The 15179-nt window shown below is 40.9% G+C and overlaps 1 protein-coding gene across 3 annotated transcripts in view; it reads right to left on the bottom strand.

Moving 5' to 3' along the window:
• Positions 1–1072: 1072 nt before the first annotated feature.
• ASPG (asparaginase) overlaps positions 1073–15179 on the bottom strand; it is an 83186-nt gene continuing 69079 nt past the window's right edge. The window contains exons 13-17 of one of the 3 annotated variants that reach the window (XM_073349794.1): positions 13862–13948; positions 4230–4329; positions 3873–3932; positions 1726–1776; positions 1073–1632 (exon numbers count right to left, since the gene is read on the bottom strand). In XM_073349794.1, coding sequence (XP_073205895.1) covers positions 1597–1632; positions 1726–1776; positions 3873–3932; positions 4230–4329; positions 13862–13948 — 334 coding nt within the window. In that variant the 3' untranslated portion in view covers positions 1073–1596. The other 2 variants (XM_073349796.1, XM_073349795.1) reach the window with 2 other exon arrangements.

The following is a 15179-nucleotide window of genomic DNA, read 5'->3' as shown; positions in this document are numbered from 1 at the left end:
GATTAGGTTCATACAGTAGTAATGAGAGACAATATTTCTGTACATGCATTAAGATGTTTTTTGTGACTAGAGGAATGCTCCAATGTGAATGGATGCACCAAATGTATGTTAGCATAAAACAAGATCATGTATTTCTAGGTGTGAAAATTGGATCATATGTGTACAGTATATTCCATAGGAGAACAGTTGTGTTTGGCAGAGAAAGTGGGGTTTCCTCCAATCATGTGCATAGTGTTCACTCCATATTCCTGGGGGAATCTGGTCTGTAACTTGGCCTGGGAAGGCTTCCAATGCTAAAGGGCTCAGAAAGGATCAATGGAGCATTGGCTGCATGGAAAGGGTGGCTATGGAAAGGGGGAGGAACTCCTCCTTGCTTCAGCAAAGGTGCCATTTGTTTGAGGCAGTCATAAAATCAGAAATCATAGTTGTAAATCAAAAGTTGTATCCCATATCTGTGCATCTGCCTTAAGTATTCTCTATATTTGCAAGTTCTAGGTTTTCATACCTAGAAGCATTATTGCTTTAACCAGAAATCTATTAATTCTTTAGCCACTCAAGATACAATCTGATGTCAAACATAGCTTTTCTGATTATGTCCTGTTCAGAAGGTAGGTAAAATCATGGTTACAGAAACTCAGTTCAGTTAGAGAGTCCCATCAATGAACGTGGCTACGTCTACACTGTGCCACCGTGCAAACTATGGGGATTCGAATTGCAGAGTGCATCAAAGTGTCTCTTACTATAGTTCATGTTAATGTGAACTGGGTACCTTTTAGAACACACCTGCAGCACCCACCCGGAGCAGTTAGCAACCTTTTGGCACACAATTCTGAAGCGTGTAGTCTGCACTGTGTCACACTGCAAACAAGCCCTGTGTTTAAGGTGTCAGCCTTATAATACATTTAAAAAGTGCAATTTAAAGTGACACATCGGTGAATATTAGCACAGAACTGCAGGCGGATGCTCTTGATTGATGCAATTATTTGTGCTGACACACACACACAGTTGTTGTAATTATTATTACTGACATAATCTAAACTATTGCAAGAAACCAGTGAAGTGAAACAAAACATTTATTTCCAGAGATTTTATTAATGTAAATCCATGGATATATAATCAACTTTGAACTCCACCCCCAAAATATAAATTCACCATAAGAGAAATGGTGCAGGTTGCATGCAGCATTTCCCCCATAGATTTACTAGATAAAAACTCAGTGTCCCAATTATAGAAAATAAAAAATTCAGCATGCTAGTTATAGAAAAAATAAAATAAAATATTTATACAGTGAGACACACTATCATGACATTCCAGTCTCATTTGTTTACAGCTATATGCTCAGACACTTGGCACTGAAAAAGGACCTGAACTAAGATGTGACAAGCTAGTGTAACAGGTTTTCATTTTTTAAAAGAAAGTTAAAATATCAGCCATAAGAAAATAATCTTAAAAGATAAGAAAAAAGTAAATCTATTTCTAAATTAATTCTAGGTTCCCAATATACTCTAGTAGCAACTGCGATCATCTCCACCTTCCTTTTTTAATTCTTCTTCTTTTTTAAATAAAAAAAATTATTGCCCAGTATTGTTTAATTGTTCAAAACTGGCTTTTTTCCAGAAATGTTTCCATAACCTATGGAGAAATCATATAAAGAAACAGTTAGCTTTAAGACACGCAGTGTGGACCACTTCAAATTTGCCTGAAGCCTTTCCAAGAAGAGCTTACATTAGAGTAAACTCTAATCCAACACTCAGGAATGCCTTCAGATTGTCTTTCCTATAGGTAGGGAAGATTAAAAATAAAAATAAAAATCAAGAGCTGGCCCATATGAAAGTTACAGATTTAAAGTGACATGCTTCTCAGTCTGATATCAAATTTTATTTAAAAATAAGTATTGATTTCAATTGAGGTGAATGTAAAGGCACCACAAATCTTTGAATTTTACTGAAACACTAAATCAGTGAGTAGTGGGTATAGAATGCTACCAATGAGAATTCCCCACTCACATACACCAATGGGAGAGTTTTACATCCACTTTATACAGGTGTAAATGACTACCCAAGGTGCATAGCAGTGGAAAATCCAGCCCAAAGTGTTTAAACATCCTGAGGGTTTTGGTTTTTTTTAACCTTTCCAATATCTTAGATTTTCCAGTACACTGGAAAAGAGAGATATCTAATCTCCAACGTGAGATGATTGCACCAGAGTAGAATTTTTTGAAAAAAAATGTAAGTGTTTAAAATTCCTCCAGTTATATTGGCAAGCTGAGTGGTGAATCTTCTCGAAACATCCATGCATCATTTAAGATTTGGTTGACTGTTCTCCCAGTTTTATTTGACTGTTGGCTGGAGAAGATATATGTCAATACTGTTAATTTTGACATTCAGTGTAAAGAATTTAGAATTCAGTCAGTCTCTGAAATTCCTGATCTCTCTTACTGTCCTGATTCAGAATCTACAATGGCAGGGTGAATCTGTAAGGCCTTTTAAACTCAAGTCTTCTATTGTCAATGGTCATTAATTCCTAACATGTGCTTAGTCAGGTCTCTCTCTCTCTTTTTTTTTTTAAATTCAGATGGTCTAAATTACATTATTAGGAACAAAATCCTGAGTTAGGATAGCCGGGGGCAAATGCTCTGCTGGCTAAATTGTCATTGGTGTATTCAGTCTAGCTGAAGATCTGCGCCACTTGTTTTCAGTGCTGGCTAACTACAATACAGTCTGTCCTCAAGCCAGTGAGCCAGAGTGTGTGTTATCATTTATATAGTGCCATAGGTATCCATATGAGGCAAGGGTACTACTCAGAGGAATTTACAATCTAATACAGACAAGACAGATGAATAAGCCATCAAAACGTGCCAGGGATGAGATGAGAAAGGAGTGGGATGATACGAAGTGATCCCAAGTTGTTGCTCTGGCAAATGAGCCCATCTTGCCTTTTAATCTTGACATGGAAATGTCTGGAAGTCTACACTGCAATGAAACAGCCCCAAAGCCCAAGCCATGCAAGCCCAAGTCAGCTGGCACAGGCCAGCCGCGAGTTTTTAATTGCAGTGTAGACATACCCCAAAAAACAGTTGCAAAAAGAGCTGAAGTGTCACTCTGTTCTTTAAGTTTCTGGTGAAGGTGCGATACATATTTCCTAAAGATGCTGTTTTCTCTAGTGCTGTTATTAGATTGTTTAGCTAATTAAACTCATCCTCTGTCTAAAGACTCCTTAAGTCACATAAAATGAAAACAGATCCATACAGTTACATGAAAGGAACTTGTTGGTTTAAGTATCAAGATACTTGTTTTGGGGAATGTTTAATTCACTCAGTGTATTTTCTTGGTTGCTATAAGCGTAATCTATTTGCACACATTACAAAAACGCAACATTTTCCTTTTGAATGAAATATGTAAACTCTGAAGTATTTGCATAGTTGTAGTTTGTCTGTCTGCTTTGATTCTAACTAGAAGTATTCCTGATTTGGGTTTACTTAAGTAAATTTAAATCCATGTACCAACGGTTGTCAGACCTGTGGAGAAGAAACTCACTAATGCATCCTTTACTTTGTAAATTATCTATCTTTTGCATTACAGTAACACTTAGATGAAATTCATGATCCCATAGCACTAGGTGCTGTATAGACACAGTCCCTACCCCAAAGAGTCTATTTAGATTATATCCCCATTTTATAAATGGGGAACTGAGGCACAGAGAGGTTAAAGGTCTTGCTCAAGGTCACAGAGAAGTTTGTGGCAAAGCCAGGAACTGGACTCAGAATTCTCCAAGCCCAGTCCAGGGCCTTAACTACAAAACCATCCTACAACAACAACAGAAGACAACCAAAGCTCATTTCAGCAACCAAGAACTTTCAGAAGAACCATTACCATCTTTATCTTCAGTTGATTAAGAAAGTCTAGGAGCTCCACATGGCCTGTAGCTTCTGCCTGTAAACAGAAATGTAAAGAGTATTGCCCTGTCGCGTGTGCACGTACACACGCATGCAAAACGACTTAAAGCCTGACTGAAATGTCTAATTACTTGTGGGGAGTTGGGAGAATGACTTATTGCTTGACAAGAGTTCTGGACCTGTCATAAATCTGAAGCAAAGACTTTTTTTTTTCATCAAAATTGTCGGAACCAAAGTGGCATTTAATTTGCCCAACCTACGTGTCAGAACAGCCGTGCCGTAACACACACGCTTCGCGGAGCTCCACATGCAGTACGGCAAAAGCCACACTTACTATTTGTAAGGGAGTTCTGCCGTCGTAACCAGCTTGTTCCAGGCTTGCGCCAGCTAGATGCCAGGCATACAACCCTTCCACATCGCCGTTAGCAGCGAGGCTGGAAAAAGAACAATTAAGAATAGTTTACTTTTTCTAAATCTGTAAGGGCAGCTCACTGTCATACTGTGTTCTCTTAACTATCAGCGAAACGAATGTGAACACTAAACCAACAACAATCTTAGCATGACTGCCAGGATTGGGGGGGGGGGGGGGGTACAAGTAAGCGAGGGAGAAGTTTACAAAAGCTTTCAACAGCTGAGCCAGCAACACGGCTTGATGAATCAGTTCCTTAACTTAACAGGGCTGTATTATAAGCAACTTACAACAGGCTAGTTTCACCCAGTGGGTGTGACTATGACCAAAGGGGAAAAAAGATACGGAGTTTCATATTTCACAACACAATATATATCCTGTGAAATGGAGTCTAAGAGGGATGGGGGGGGGCCTATCCCACATTTGAGTTGCAGAGTTTTGCATTTTCAATAATAGTTTTACTATAAAGAGAGTGACAGCAGACATGCTAACAAAATATTGCACTTAAAAAACAAACTCCAAAAGTTGTATAAACATACCTGATACAATATTGCCTCTAGCATGAATGTTAATAGTCATGATCAGCGGTCAGGACAGCATTATGTTTCTGTGGTGCCATTTGGATAATTGCAATGGTGCTACAGTATTTGGATCTTAAATTAAGGGCAATTTATAAAACTCCATGCCAATAAACAGCCATTTTACACACAACGAGAAGAAAAGTCTGCTAAGGGTGGTCTATGCCCACCATTTCTAGATGACAAACATTATACTGTATCAAAGTGAATCAAGACAAAAGTGGATTTTAAATCTTTGGTGTGACAACAGCAGGCAGTTTCTTGCAGGCCTGCTGGCAGCCCGACTAGTATCTGCAGAACTTAATCTTTCAATTAAAAAAAGTGTTTCTAGCCCTTGTGGTGTGAAAAACTCCTGGATGTGCCCCAATGCAATGTCACCTGCAGACAGGCTGAAACAACAGAACAGCAGGACGTAGTCTGAAAAAAGTGGGTGGGTCTCACCATCACTCCGCCATCTGCCTGTATCCCCCAGCAATTATTTCTGACCCCAAATCAATCCCGCCCTTCAATCCACATATCAATCCTACCCCTTTCAGCCTTACCTCTGCTCCTCCTCCAGCTCTAGGGGTTCTTCACCACACCCCCAAAGCCTTGGGGGAGCTGCACTGGGGTCCCCTCTCTGCTTTCCCAGGATGCAGGGATGGAAGGAGCAGAGGAGCTGTCCCATTACTGGCAGGAGAGCAGAGCTGTCATGAGCAGCTGGACTCTTTCTACTTCCTCCCCATCCCCTGCGAGAATGGTGCAGGTTGCTTGGGGATGGAGTGGAGAGCTCTGCCTGCTTGCTGCAGTAGCCCTGGGGAAAGCAACCAATCAGCGGGGCTCCCCTCCCCAGACAGTACTAAAAATGTGTACCCCTCAGCAACTTGGCTGGCTTCTTAGAAAGGTTGTTTCCCAGATCTGCAACCTGATGCACTTTAAGGACTGGGGCTACCCCCAGCCATCTCACGAGGCTGTTAGCTCTGGAGCCGTAAGGCCCTTAAACGTTAATATTGATGACTTGCTGAATATCTGAACAGAAACAGCCAGGTGATTCTCCAGTGAGGTTGGATCTCATTGAAATGAGGGATGGAAAAGGCCTGTTTGTTTCGTCTGTGGCATATGACCTGCTGGTCTGAATGTCGCTCTCTCTCTGAAGGAAAAAGAGTACAGAGGACAGCAGGCAAAGGATAAGGAGGAAGGTGAAAGGCTCCTGAGTGTGGTAGACTGGCTCAGCAGACTTGAGGGGGTAAGGGAGGAGTCACATGCAGCAAAGGCATGTGAGATATCAGCAGCAGGCAGCCAGGACTGCTTGTAGAAGGGTCATTCTGCAGTCAAGTCTGCAAAAGTTGTTACTCCCTGCTAGTCTGAGGCCACTTCTCAACTGTTGATAAATATTTTCAGGTACTTAAAAAAAATCTTTAAAGGGGAGTGGAAGCCTCTAACTGCAGCAGCCTGAGGGTGAGTGAGAAGAAAGCTTTTTTAAGGTCTTTGCTTGCAGCAGCCTGAGAGGGTGGGAAGAAGAGAAAGGCTGTGCCTTTGGCTGTTGAGATGGAGTGAAGGGGTAGGGGACAGATGGAGAGGAGTTAGGGTCTTTGTTTTGTATGAGAAATTTAATAGTGGGAGCAGGCTGGCATACGTAAGAGAAGAAATGTTGAGGAAGCACTAACTACAGCTGCATCCGATGAAGTGAGCTGTAGCTCACAAAAGCTTATGTTCAAATAAATTGGTTAGTCTCTAAGGTGCCACAAGTACTCCTTTTCTTTTTGCGAATACAGACTAACACGGCTGTTACTCTGAAACCTGTCATAATGGAAAGCAATGTTGCAAAAAGGTTATTTCCCACTGACAACAGACCAAAGTGGGGAGTTTAAAAGTGAGTTGAAAGGGAAGAGCCCTTATAAATTGCACAAGACAACAGGAGTATTAGAAAAATAGGGAAATGAATAGCTCACAGCAGTGGCTACTCAACAAGTTAAAGTTTATTTGTTTCAGAAGATTCATCTTTTGCTATAGGCACCGTGAGATTCTCTGGCTATAAAAATCAAAGCCAGACGATGAGAATCAAGAGCTTCTCAAAGTCTGGACAGGAAAGTGCTGGGCTGCCAAAAAGGGGTCTATCATTCACCTATCGCGCAAAGCAAAAAAATCACTATGCCCAAAGAAGAGCACATTAAAAAACACCGTGTTACCAAACAAACCCAGGTAATTCAGACAGTATCACAGTAAGCACCACAAACAAAATTGCTTTCGTTACTTGCATGCTGCCCACCCCAAAGCTCTTGTTCAGAAAGGGCAATCTGAGTTAAAATTGCCACAGAGGTTGAAACCATGAAGCTTCTAAGTCAGTAACAAACAAACAAAAATAATACTCTTCACTGATCAGGATTTCTTGTAACAATGAATGGCTGTTGCAAATTTTAAAAAAATCACATCCTCAGAAGTTTGCTAATTCAAACTATTGCTGAATAACTGTCCAGCCAAAAATAAACCAGACTTAGCTGATTACCCTGCATTTCGCCTAAGGATGTAGCAAAGAAATTCCTCTGTTTCAGTTTGGTGACTGACTGCACATCCACAATTCAGATGCTTATTTTAAATAAGGGATGTGGGATGACAGAATTTGAAGTGAAAAAAACATTTTGGGGTTTGGCTTTAATTCAAGGCCAAATAAAAGGTGCTGACCCTCAAGACCGTAGTGGAACACATGAAATCTCTGTGTCTGGATTTGTTCAAATCTGCTGACATCATCATAGATGGGAGTCTTTACCAACAAAACTAAGAATGCCAGGTTATCAAGTCACAATTGCTCAAAGGGGTAATGAACACACAGATAATTTAGTACCACTGTATCCTAACCAAGAGCAAAACCAGTGAGATAAATGTTTATTATTTGTTTTCACATCTGTCACTATATGTGAACTTTATTCTATTCTGTTGATTAATTCACAGCCAATTTACATTTTTCCTCCAGGATATCAAAAGCTAAATAGGGGTATCCTTTGAGGTTTACTGCCTCAGAGGAATGGTTTTGGTAAAGACCTAGGTGAGATTTTTAAATTGATTTTTAAATTAAATTTTAAATTTTAAAGGGTCAGTCAATTTGATATGCTTGAAGAATGCAAGTAGCTTGGTCATCTTGCATCTCTCAGACATTATGTTGATTCTAAATAACTTTAATCCAATTTCAGAGGTGTGCCGAAAAGGAAATCTCTTTAGGTCTGCACAACAGGAACTCCACTGCTATGTACCTTCCGAGGTTTGCAGGGTCTCCTACCCACAGCCAGAAGCCTCCTGTGCACCTAACAGGTTGGCAACAGAGGAGAGCCGCTCCAGAGGGGAGCCACTGGCATGCCTTGAAAGGAGCACAAGAGAGAACCCCTCCTACTACAGACTCCCCTAGTTTACAACAGAAGAGCTACCTTCCTGCTTGTCTTGCATGGGCATGTCTACACCACTTCTGGCCAGGTCCACAGATTTGTGCTAGTGGGGCTCATGCTAGATGAACAGACAGTGCTTTCACATTTGGGCTCAGACTGCCAACTCCACTCCGGCCACGAGAGCCCAAGCTCCAGCCCAAGTTGCAACATCAAAGTACCATCTATGGAGCTATTTTTACCATGCTAGCACAAGTCTTTGGACTCGAGCTGGAAGGCTTGCTCCCAAATGCAGTGTAGACATAACCCAAGAAGCTTTTGAAGTGATCCTGAGGTTTGCAAGACAGGAGCTTCTTTCTTGCACACATGCAGAAAAGCACGGGAAGGAAGGGCCTGGCTCTATAGAAAAATGGGAGTGTGTCTGGTGCAGAACATATTTTAATGCCAGCCCAGTTTCAAACGTTCAAGGCTTCATATATTTTTGTTTAAAAAAAGGAAATCCCACCCTCCAAAACAGATAACTCTTCAGCACTGGTTGAGTGTGAAAAACACCACACTGCTAAGCTCTTGTGCCACTTGGCTTACCATATAGTCTGCAGGAAGCATAGATGAGACTACCAACCACTGGATTTTTAACATTTGGGAAGGATGACTATAGAACAGTTACATAATACAGGAATTTCCATTATGGGCAAAATGACTTGACTGTAGAAGAGTCAAGATAGCAGAAAAGTGATAAATGTAATAATATTAGCTAGTATGTGCAGGTAGCACTAGATTACAAGCATAAAAACTGTTACGAGTGCTTCATGACCTTCAAAATACGCACTGCAGTGACAGCAAAAGATGTATAAAAAGTTGGTAACATTTTAACTGGCTTAGAAGAAAGTACAAGTTTCATAGCGGCTACTGATAGTGTTTACCATGAGGTATTGAGCTCATGCTCAAATAAATTGGTTAGTCTCTAAGGTGCCACAAGTCCTCCTTTTCTTTTTGCGAATACAGACTAACACGGCTGCTACTCTGAAACATGAGGTATTGATGACTCATCTGTGGGATTTTGCAAAGGGTGGGGAGGCTGAGTTCTTTTTTCATGGTGAGCTCAGGACCTGATCTTTCTCAGGGGCTCTTATACACAGTTCCATGTGGGGATCCTGCTTGTTCAAGGTGTAACTAAAGCCACTGGGAAATGGTGAGATATTTGTAGCTGCAGCACCACCCAGGCAGTAAAGAAATTATGTTTCTCTGTTGGTGAAGATTCTTGATAAGCAAGGTAGTGATTCTGTGAGGGACTAAAATAATTCTGTCTACGGTGTACTCAAGGATACCGTTCATATTATCCAGTGTCCCCAGGCCTTTTTATTCATTTTTCGTAACTGCAAGGAGAGATGGGAGATTAAGATTATAAAAGCCTGCTTCATATTTTATTTCTTCAGAAAGTTAACCAGATAATAGAAGCATGGTCCTATTACCTTCCGAACTATAATTTATCCCAACATCTGGGATCAGACTTAAAAAGGTATGTTATCCTGATAACAGGTTTGAAAAAGAACATCCTTGGATTTCATAAACTGATATTTTAACATATGAGGATATGAGTGAGTGAACTCATTTGCTTGCTCGCCGGCCCTTATTTCAGCCTTGTTGAGCACAGATGTTCAGAAGAGGTGACATTCACTTAATTGACAGTCAAAAACCCAGCCAGTATAAATCAAATTTGAGGCTAAACTGGATCTAGCAGAGCAGCTTTCTGAACAAATTTGGGGAGTCACCATTATATGTCTTGGGAGTTGTCACAGTTTTGTTTTGCATAAAGACAACAATGACCCTGCAGTAGGAAAACAGATTTGGAAGATTCTAAGGGACGACAGGTAAGAAAACTTAGTTCTCATCTTGACAAATTGGAAACGTGAGATCAAAGAACTAAACGTCTTAAAAATGCAAATTCCTCATCTCACTTTCTAAAAACAACAGGATGAATTAACCCTTAAAAGAGGCAGCTAAAAGACTGGATAACGTGATAGTGTTTTGTTTGCAAGTACAGTTCCAACACTAGATGCACTACAAAGAATTTCAACTGACATTTTACAGTTATCAACCGATGACCAAATGTACTAAACTGAACACTTCTAAATCCTAAATCATTTTATGTCTAAAGACAAGGAAATTAAGGGGTTAGCGTTAGAACAGCAAAAGTACTGGCCATGGAGATGAATGAGTACAGAATAAAGCCAAATTATTTTGACAATAGAGAAGCAGTGAGAAAAACTGGCTTTTGGATCTTAATTCAGGTAGAAAACAATACAAGATGACTCCTGACACAATGCTAAAATTAGCTAAACCAGTGCTTGAATGCTACTTAGGAACCAACCAGCTTTCGCTCTCCACACCCTGGGGGCTGGGCATATTGCCATGGTGCCGGTCACTTAAATTAGACAGAAGGAGAAGTCAATAAAACACCTATTTGTTCCAAAGGCAACTCTAACCAGGTTGAATGCATGCAACAGCCTCACCAATATGCCAATGCCTAGTACGAGAAAACTCCCTAGGAAGATGGTGCAGGGGTGGAGGATAACGTGAAATTGAATAGCATGGAAGAATAAATCACTGAGTTTTGCTCAAATCATCTAAGAGCTGTCATATCCCAAAGTGAGTATTCCTGACACCTTGGAAGGACAGAATACCTGCAACAAGACAATATTAACTACAAACACTTTAGCATTTTGGCTCATACACTCTGGAGGAAATTCAACTCTCTGCAAAGGGACACCAAAGACCTTTCAGAGCAGTATAAGTCAAGTGGTTCCCTTGTGCAGAAGTGCCCTGCTGATAAGTCAAAGTTCAGTGTCTCTCTCAATACCATGTGCATTGTGGAACCGGACTCCACATCAGCTCTTTGTAGGCCAATGCAAGGGGCATGGCCACAGGATTTACGCTGATGCAGTAGTCCTGGGTTCCCCATAGGTGTGAGGCCACTATTCTTGTGTGTGGAGTGGCTGTGAAAGAGCTGTTTCATGCTTCGTTCATTTTGTGTGGTGGAAAGTCTCAAGACAAGGAAATCCATGCAATCATTCCATGCACAAAACCCACGCATTCTCCTCTCCACATATGTATATTCCACTCTCTGCACAGGAGAGATCTTTAAAACAAATGGGTTTTTTTGTCCTCTGTTAGCTTAATACCATTAAAAACCAATTTAAAATACCTCAAAAGCCTCAGGGTTTCATTACCACTTCATTCAAAATACAAGAGATCACGCAATGTACACAATACAGATCCAGCGTACACAATATTCCCTGAATGTACGACCACAAATTGCATCACATTCACTTTTTGTTTAAAGCCACATGCTCTCATTTTTCTAGTACTACTATCAGGCTAGCCAGTTAAGCAGGTTCTGCTTAAATGCAGAGGGTAGAGGGGGCTATGTATCGGGTCAATTTATTTGTGAAAGAATGTAATTTTTTGAGCCGCTCCCCTAACACTTCTGACAGGTGGCTCAGAGTTAGTAAACTCTTAATTTGAAAAGTCTTTCCATTGTTTCCTTCGCTTGCAATGCTCTGGGAAATATGTAATATGGCTCTATATGGTTTGGATGCAGGCTATGTGCCAGAGAGTCTCTCTCCTGCATATTGTCATAACAGTTGAGGAACTCCACCTAAGAGTCCCTATATTTACATGTCCAAAAGCTGGTAGCAAGGTGTAATTAGTAGAAGGCCCTCAACTGTGGAATCCATATCTTCTGTGGGGGTAGCCGAGCTGTAGTCCTTGAAGATGTGGTACAATGTATTTTGTTCAGTATTCTGTCTGGGTGAGGAGACTAGTATTTAATTTATTGTTGGGGGAATGAGGAAGAAAGAAGGGAAGGCCTGTTACTTTAAGAATTGTAGAATCTACTGAGACAATTTTCAGAGGGAACTGCAGGTGGTCAAGTCACCAGCATCTCTGAAAAAAAGCCATATGATTTTCTTTTAAGTTGATGAAATACTGCAATTTTTTATTAATGAAAAATTAGTATGGAAAAGCAGTGTATGGAAAGTGTTGACGTCAATGGAACTATGTATCTGCTTAATGTTAAGCATGTACTTAAGTGATATGGTGAACTGGGGCTAGAGTTCCCACCAATTTGCAGGTCTGAACCCATATTTATTGGATTTTCTTGTTATTCTTCTTGTGACAGATGCTATTCTCGCTCTACAGTTAAGGTTGAAGCCATTCCTCCATAATACAGGTATTTATTCTTTTTTAATAAAACCACTCCATAGTTTCAGTATAAATTGTCCTTGTTGCTCTAATCTCAAGATCCAGATACTAAAAACACAAGTTCCCTACAACCCAATAGTAATAAAATGTATAAAAATGTATCAGGAAGAGGGACAGATTTGCTTCAAATCCATTTACACATTTTCCATAAAGCTCTCCCTTTCACTTGTGGAGTTCTGCTATACTCCTTCAGGTGTGTCACACAGTCAATGGTTAATTTGGTCCCTTTACTTGCATTTTAGTTATTAATTCTAGCCCCAAAATAGTATATGCCAGGTACCCAATGGTCCCTGGCATATATAATAATTATTTATATAGTGCTTTCCATCTTGAAAGTATTTGAGAAACAATTCTCACATCACTCATTGAAACAGGTCACTATCAAAAATCACTGTTTTACAGACAGAGTAACTGTGGCACTGAGATAAAGATACCCAAGGCCACAGCAGTGTCAGAATCAAGATTACAACCCAAGAATTCCTCACTTAGGGCCTTGCTACACTGCACCACAGTTCCGACTATGGAGGTGCGAACTGTAGTGCACACCAAAGTGCTGTGCTGTAACTCCCCCGTGTGGATTCCTAGTTTGCGCTAACGTATTATTGTATCACTCCGGTAATTTATAATCAGCCACATTGGTTTGCTTCAATAATAAGCCCCCCATTTGTTTCCCATTTCAAAGTAAGTCCTGGGCATATTAACAACTCAATCATTTACCCTTGAAAATAGAGATAACCGGATGATGATGTAACTATAACTGCTGCATATTAGCACAGCTGACTTGGTGTAAGATGCCGGGGCATGGGTGGCCTACCTAGTGGGTGCAGCAGGACCTTACCTGGTGGTTGTGGCAGCAGACCAGAGTAATGGCGAGCATAGATCCAGGAGTCAGGTGCCAATCCAAGGATGAAGCCAGAGTCAAGATTGAGGAGCCAAGCCAAAAGGTCAGAACCAGAATCAGGATTGGGAACATCAAGCCAAAGGGTAAGCCAAATTCACAATCGAGAAGGCGAGCCATAGATCAGAGTTTGAGTCAGAAAAGGGCAGGGAGGCAAGGACTAGACTGAAGCGGACACGAGTCAAACAGCAGGAACAAGGGTTGGAGCAAGAGGTGGAAGCCACGGCAGGGCAGGAACGGCTGTGGGCCTGGTACGAGTTCAGCAGTTGCTGTGCTACTGTTGCTGCAAGGATCAAGCAGCGGGCTGCTGGCTCCCCCGCCCCATCAGGAACGCAAACATTTGGAGAAGGCTCATTGATCCCAGCGGAGCTCGCTGTGTTGCCTAGCTATTAGGCTGGGAGCTAGCTGTGCTCCTGACACTTGGACCACGCTACAGCGCAGTATCCAAACTTATGTCATCTTTACCTGCAAAGTTCGGTTCCTATGTTCTCTAGCTCCTGGCTGGAAAGGTGAGCTCCAGTTTCGCGCAGTAACTGAATCACTTCTACGTGCCTTTATGAAAAAATTGATAAAAAGAAAAAAGTTATTTTTAACAATTAAATATCCTGGAGAGAAAACATCTACAGATCAAAACAAGTATTCCATAAATACCATTTTTCAGATTTGTATGTTCCAAAAACAAAACAAAACAAAGAGACTGACGAGTATGTTCTCCATTCAAGGAGCCTGAGTTTAAAGCCAAGAGAGACCAACAGATAATCTCTAACCTCCTGCACATCACAGGCCACTAAACCCCACCCAGTTTCCTCTGCACTGATGTAGGGCAAAGAAGAGGCAAAGGCTTATCACATCATTTAACTACCTTGGCACACTGAATTTACAAAAATGCTACGTTTTCACTTACTGAATCCAAAACAAAGAGACAGGAACATAAATATCTTTCAAATATGATTCTATATTTATTTGTCCCCATGACTGTCCCCATTTCTAGCTCTTGTTAATTCATGAACTGAAATGCAGATAGACAATGAAGGCATTCACAGAGTAACAGTATTTCTGTGTGTATTTTCCACATAACGGGATAGATTTGGGCAGGCGTTTTGGTTCTCTCCAAGGTAAGATCTCTGTTGTTTTTAAATGTTAGCAATGAAACCTTGCGAGTTAAAATGAGAGATGCCAAAGTTCCTATGACTTCACGGATGATATAAGCACCCACACATTTAGATTCTTATTTGACCTTTGGGAGAATCTCCCACAAAATACCCTTCTGCTGCTAAGTTTATTCCCAACTGGATACAGTCTTCTTCATGGCCTACTAGTCCACCCATGATCATGTTTTGGCTGGCCCTCTCCCGTGAGTACATTCTTCTGCCTGATAGGTATCATAGGATCTACGTGACCAGCCTGGCTCCGATTCCTCAGCCACAGAACTCAGAAATAGTTCTGCTGAGGCCACTGCAATGGCCCCTTAAAACTTTGTTGTTTGGACTACAATGCTGTGGGATGCATGCAAAATTTGACAATAGACTCTATATTACCCAAAAGGGTAATAATAAAGAGGCACTATATCAAGCTGTGGAAAAACAATCAACCAAAATATGATAGTGGGAGAACTTGACCTAATGCCCTGTAGGATTTGGATCCAGATCTCAAGAGACCAAAAGATGTTAATTTATTGTGCTGCCTAATTCCCAAACTCAAAGGCAGAATTTAACCCACACCCAAAATATAACTGCTCCAGAATGTCTATTTCAAGTATAACCACATCTGTTGTGACTTTGTT

This window comes from Lepidochelys kempii, chromosome 6, assembly GCF_965140265.1.
Source record: "Lepidochelys kempii isolate rLepKem1 chromosome 6, rLepKem1.hap2, whole genome shotgun sequence".
Taxonomy (NCBI): domain Eukaryota; kingdom Metazoa; phylum Chordata; order Testudines; family Cheloniidae; genus Lepidochelys; species Lepidochelys kempii.
Note: the sequence above shows the minus strand (reverse complement) of the source record. Positions and strands in the feature narration are given on the sequence as shown.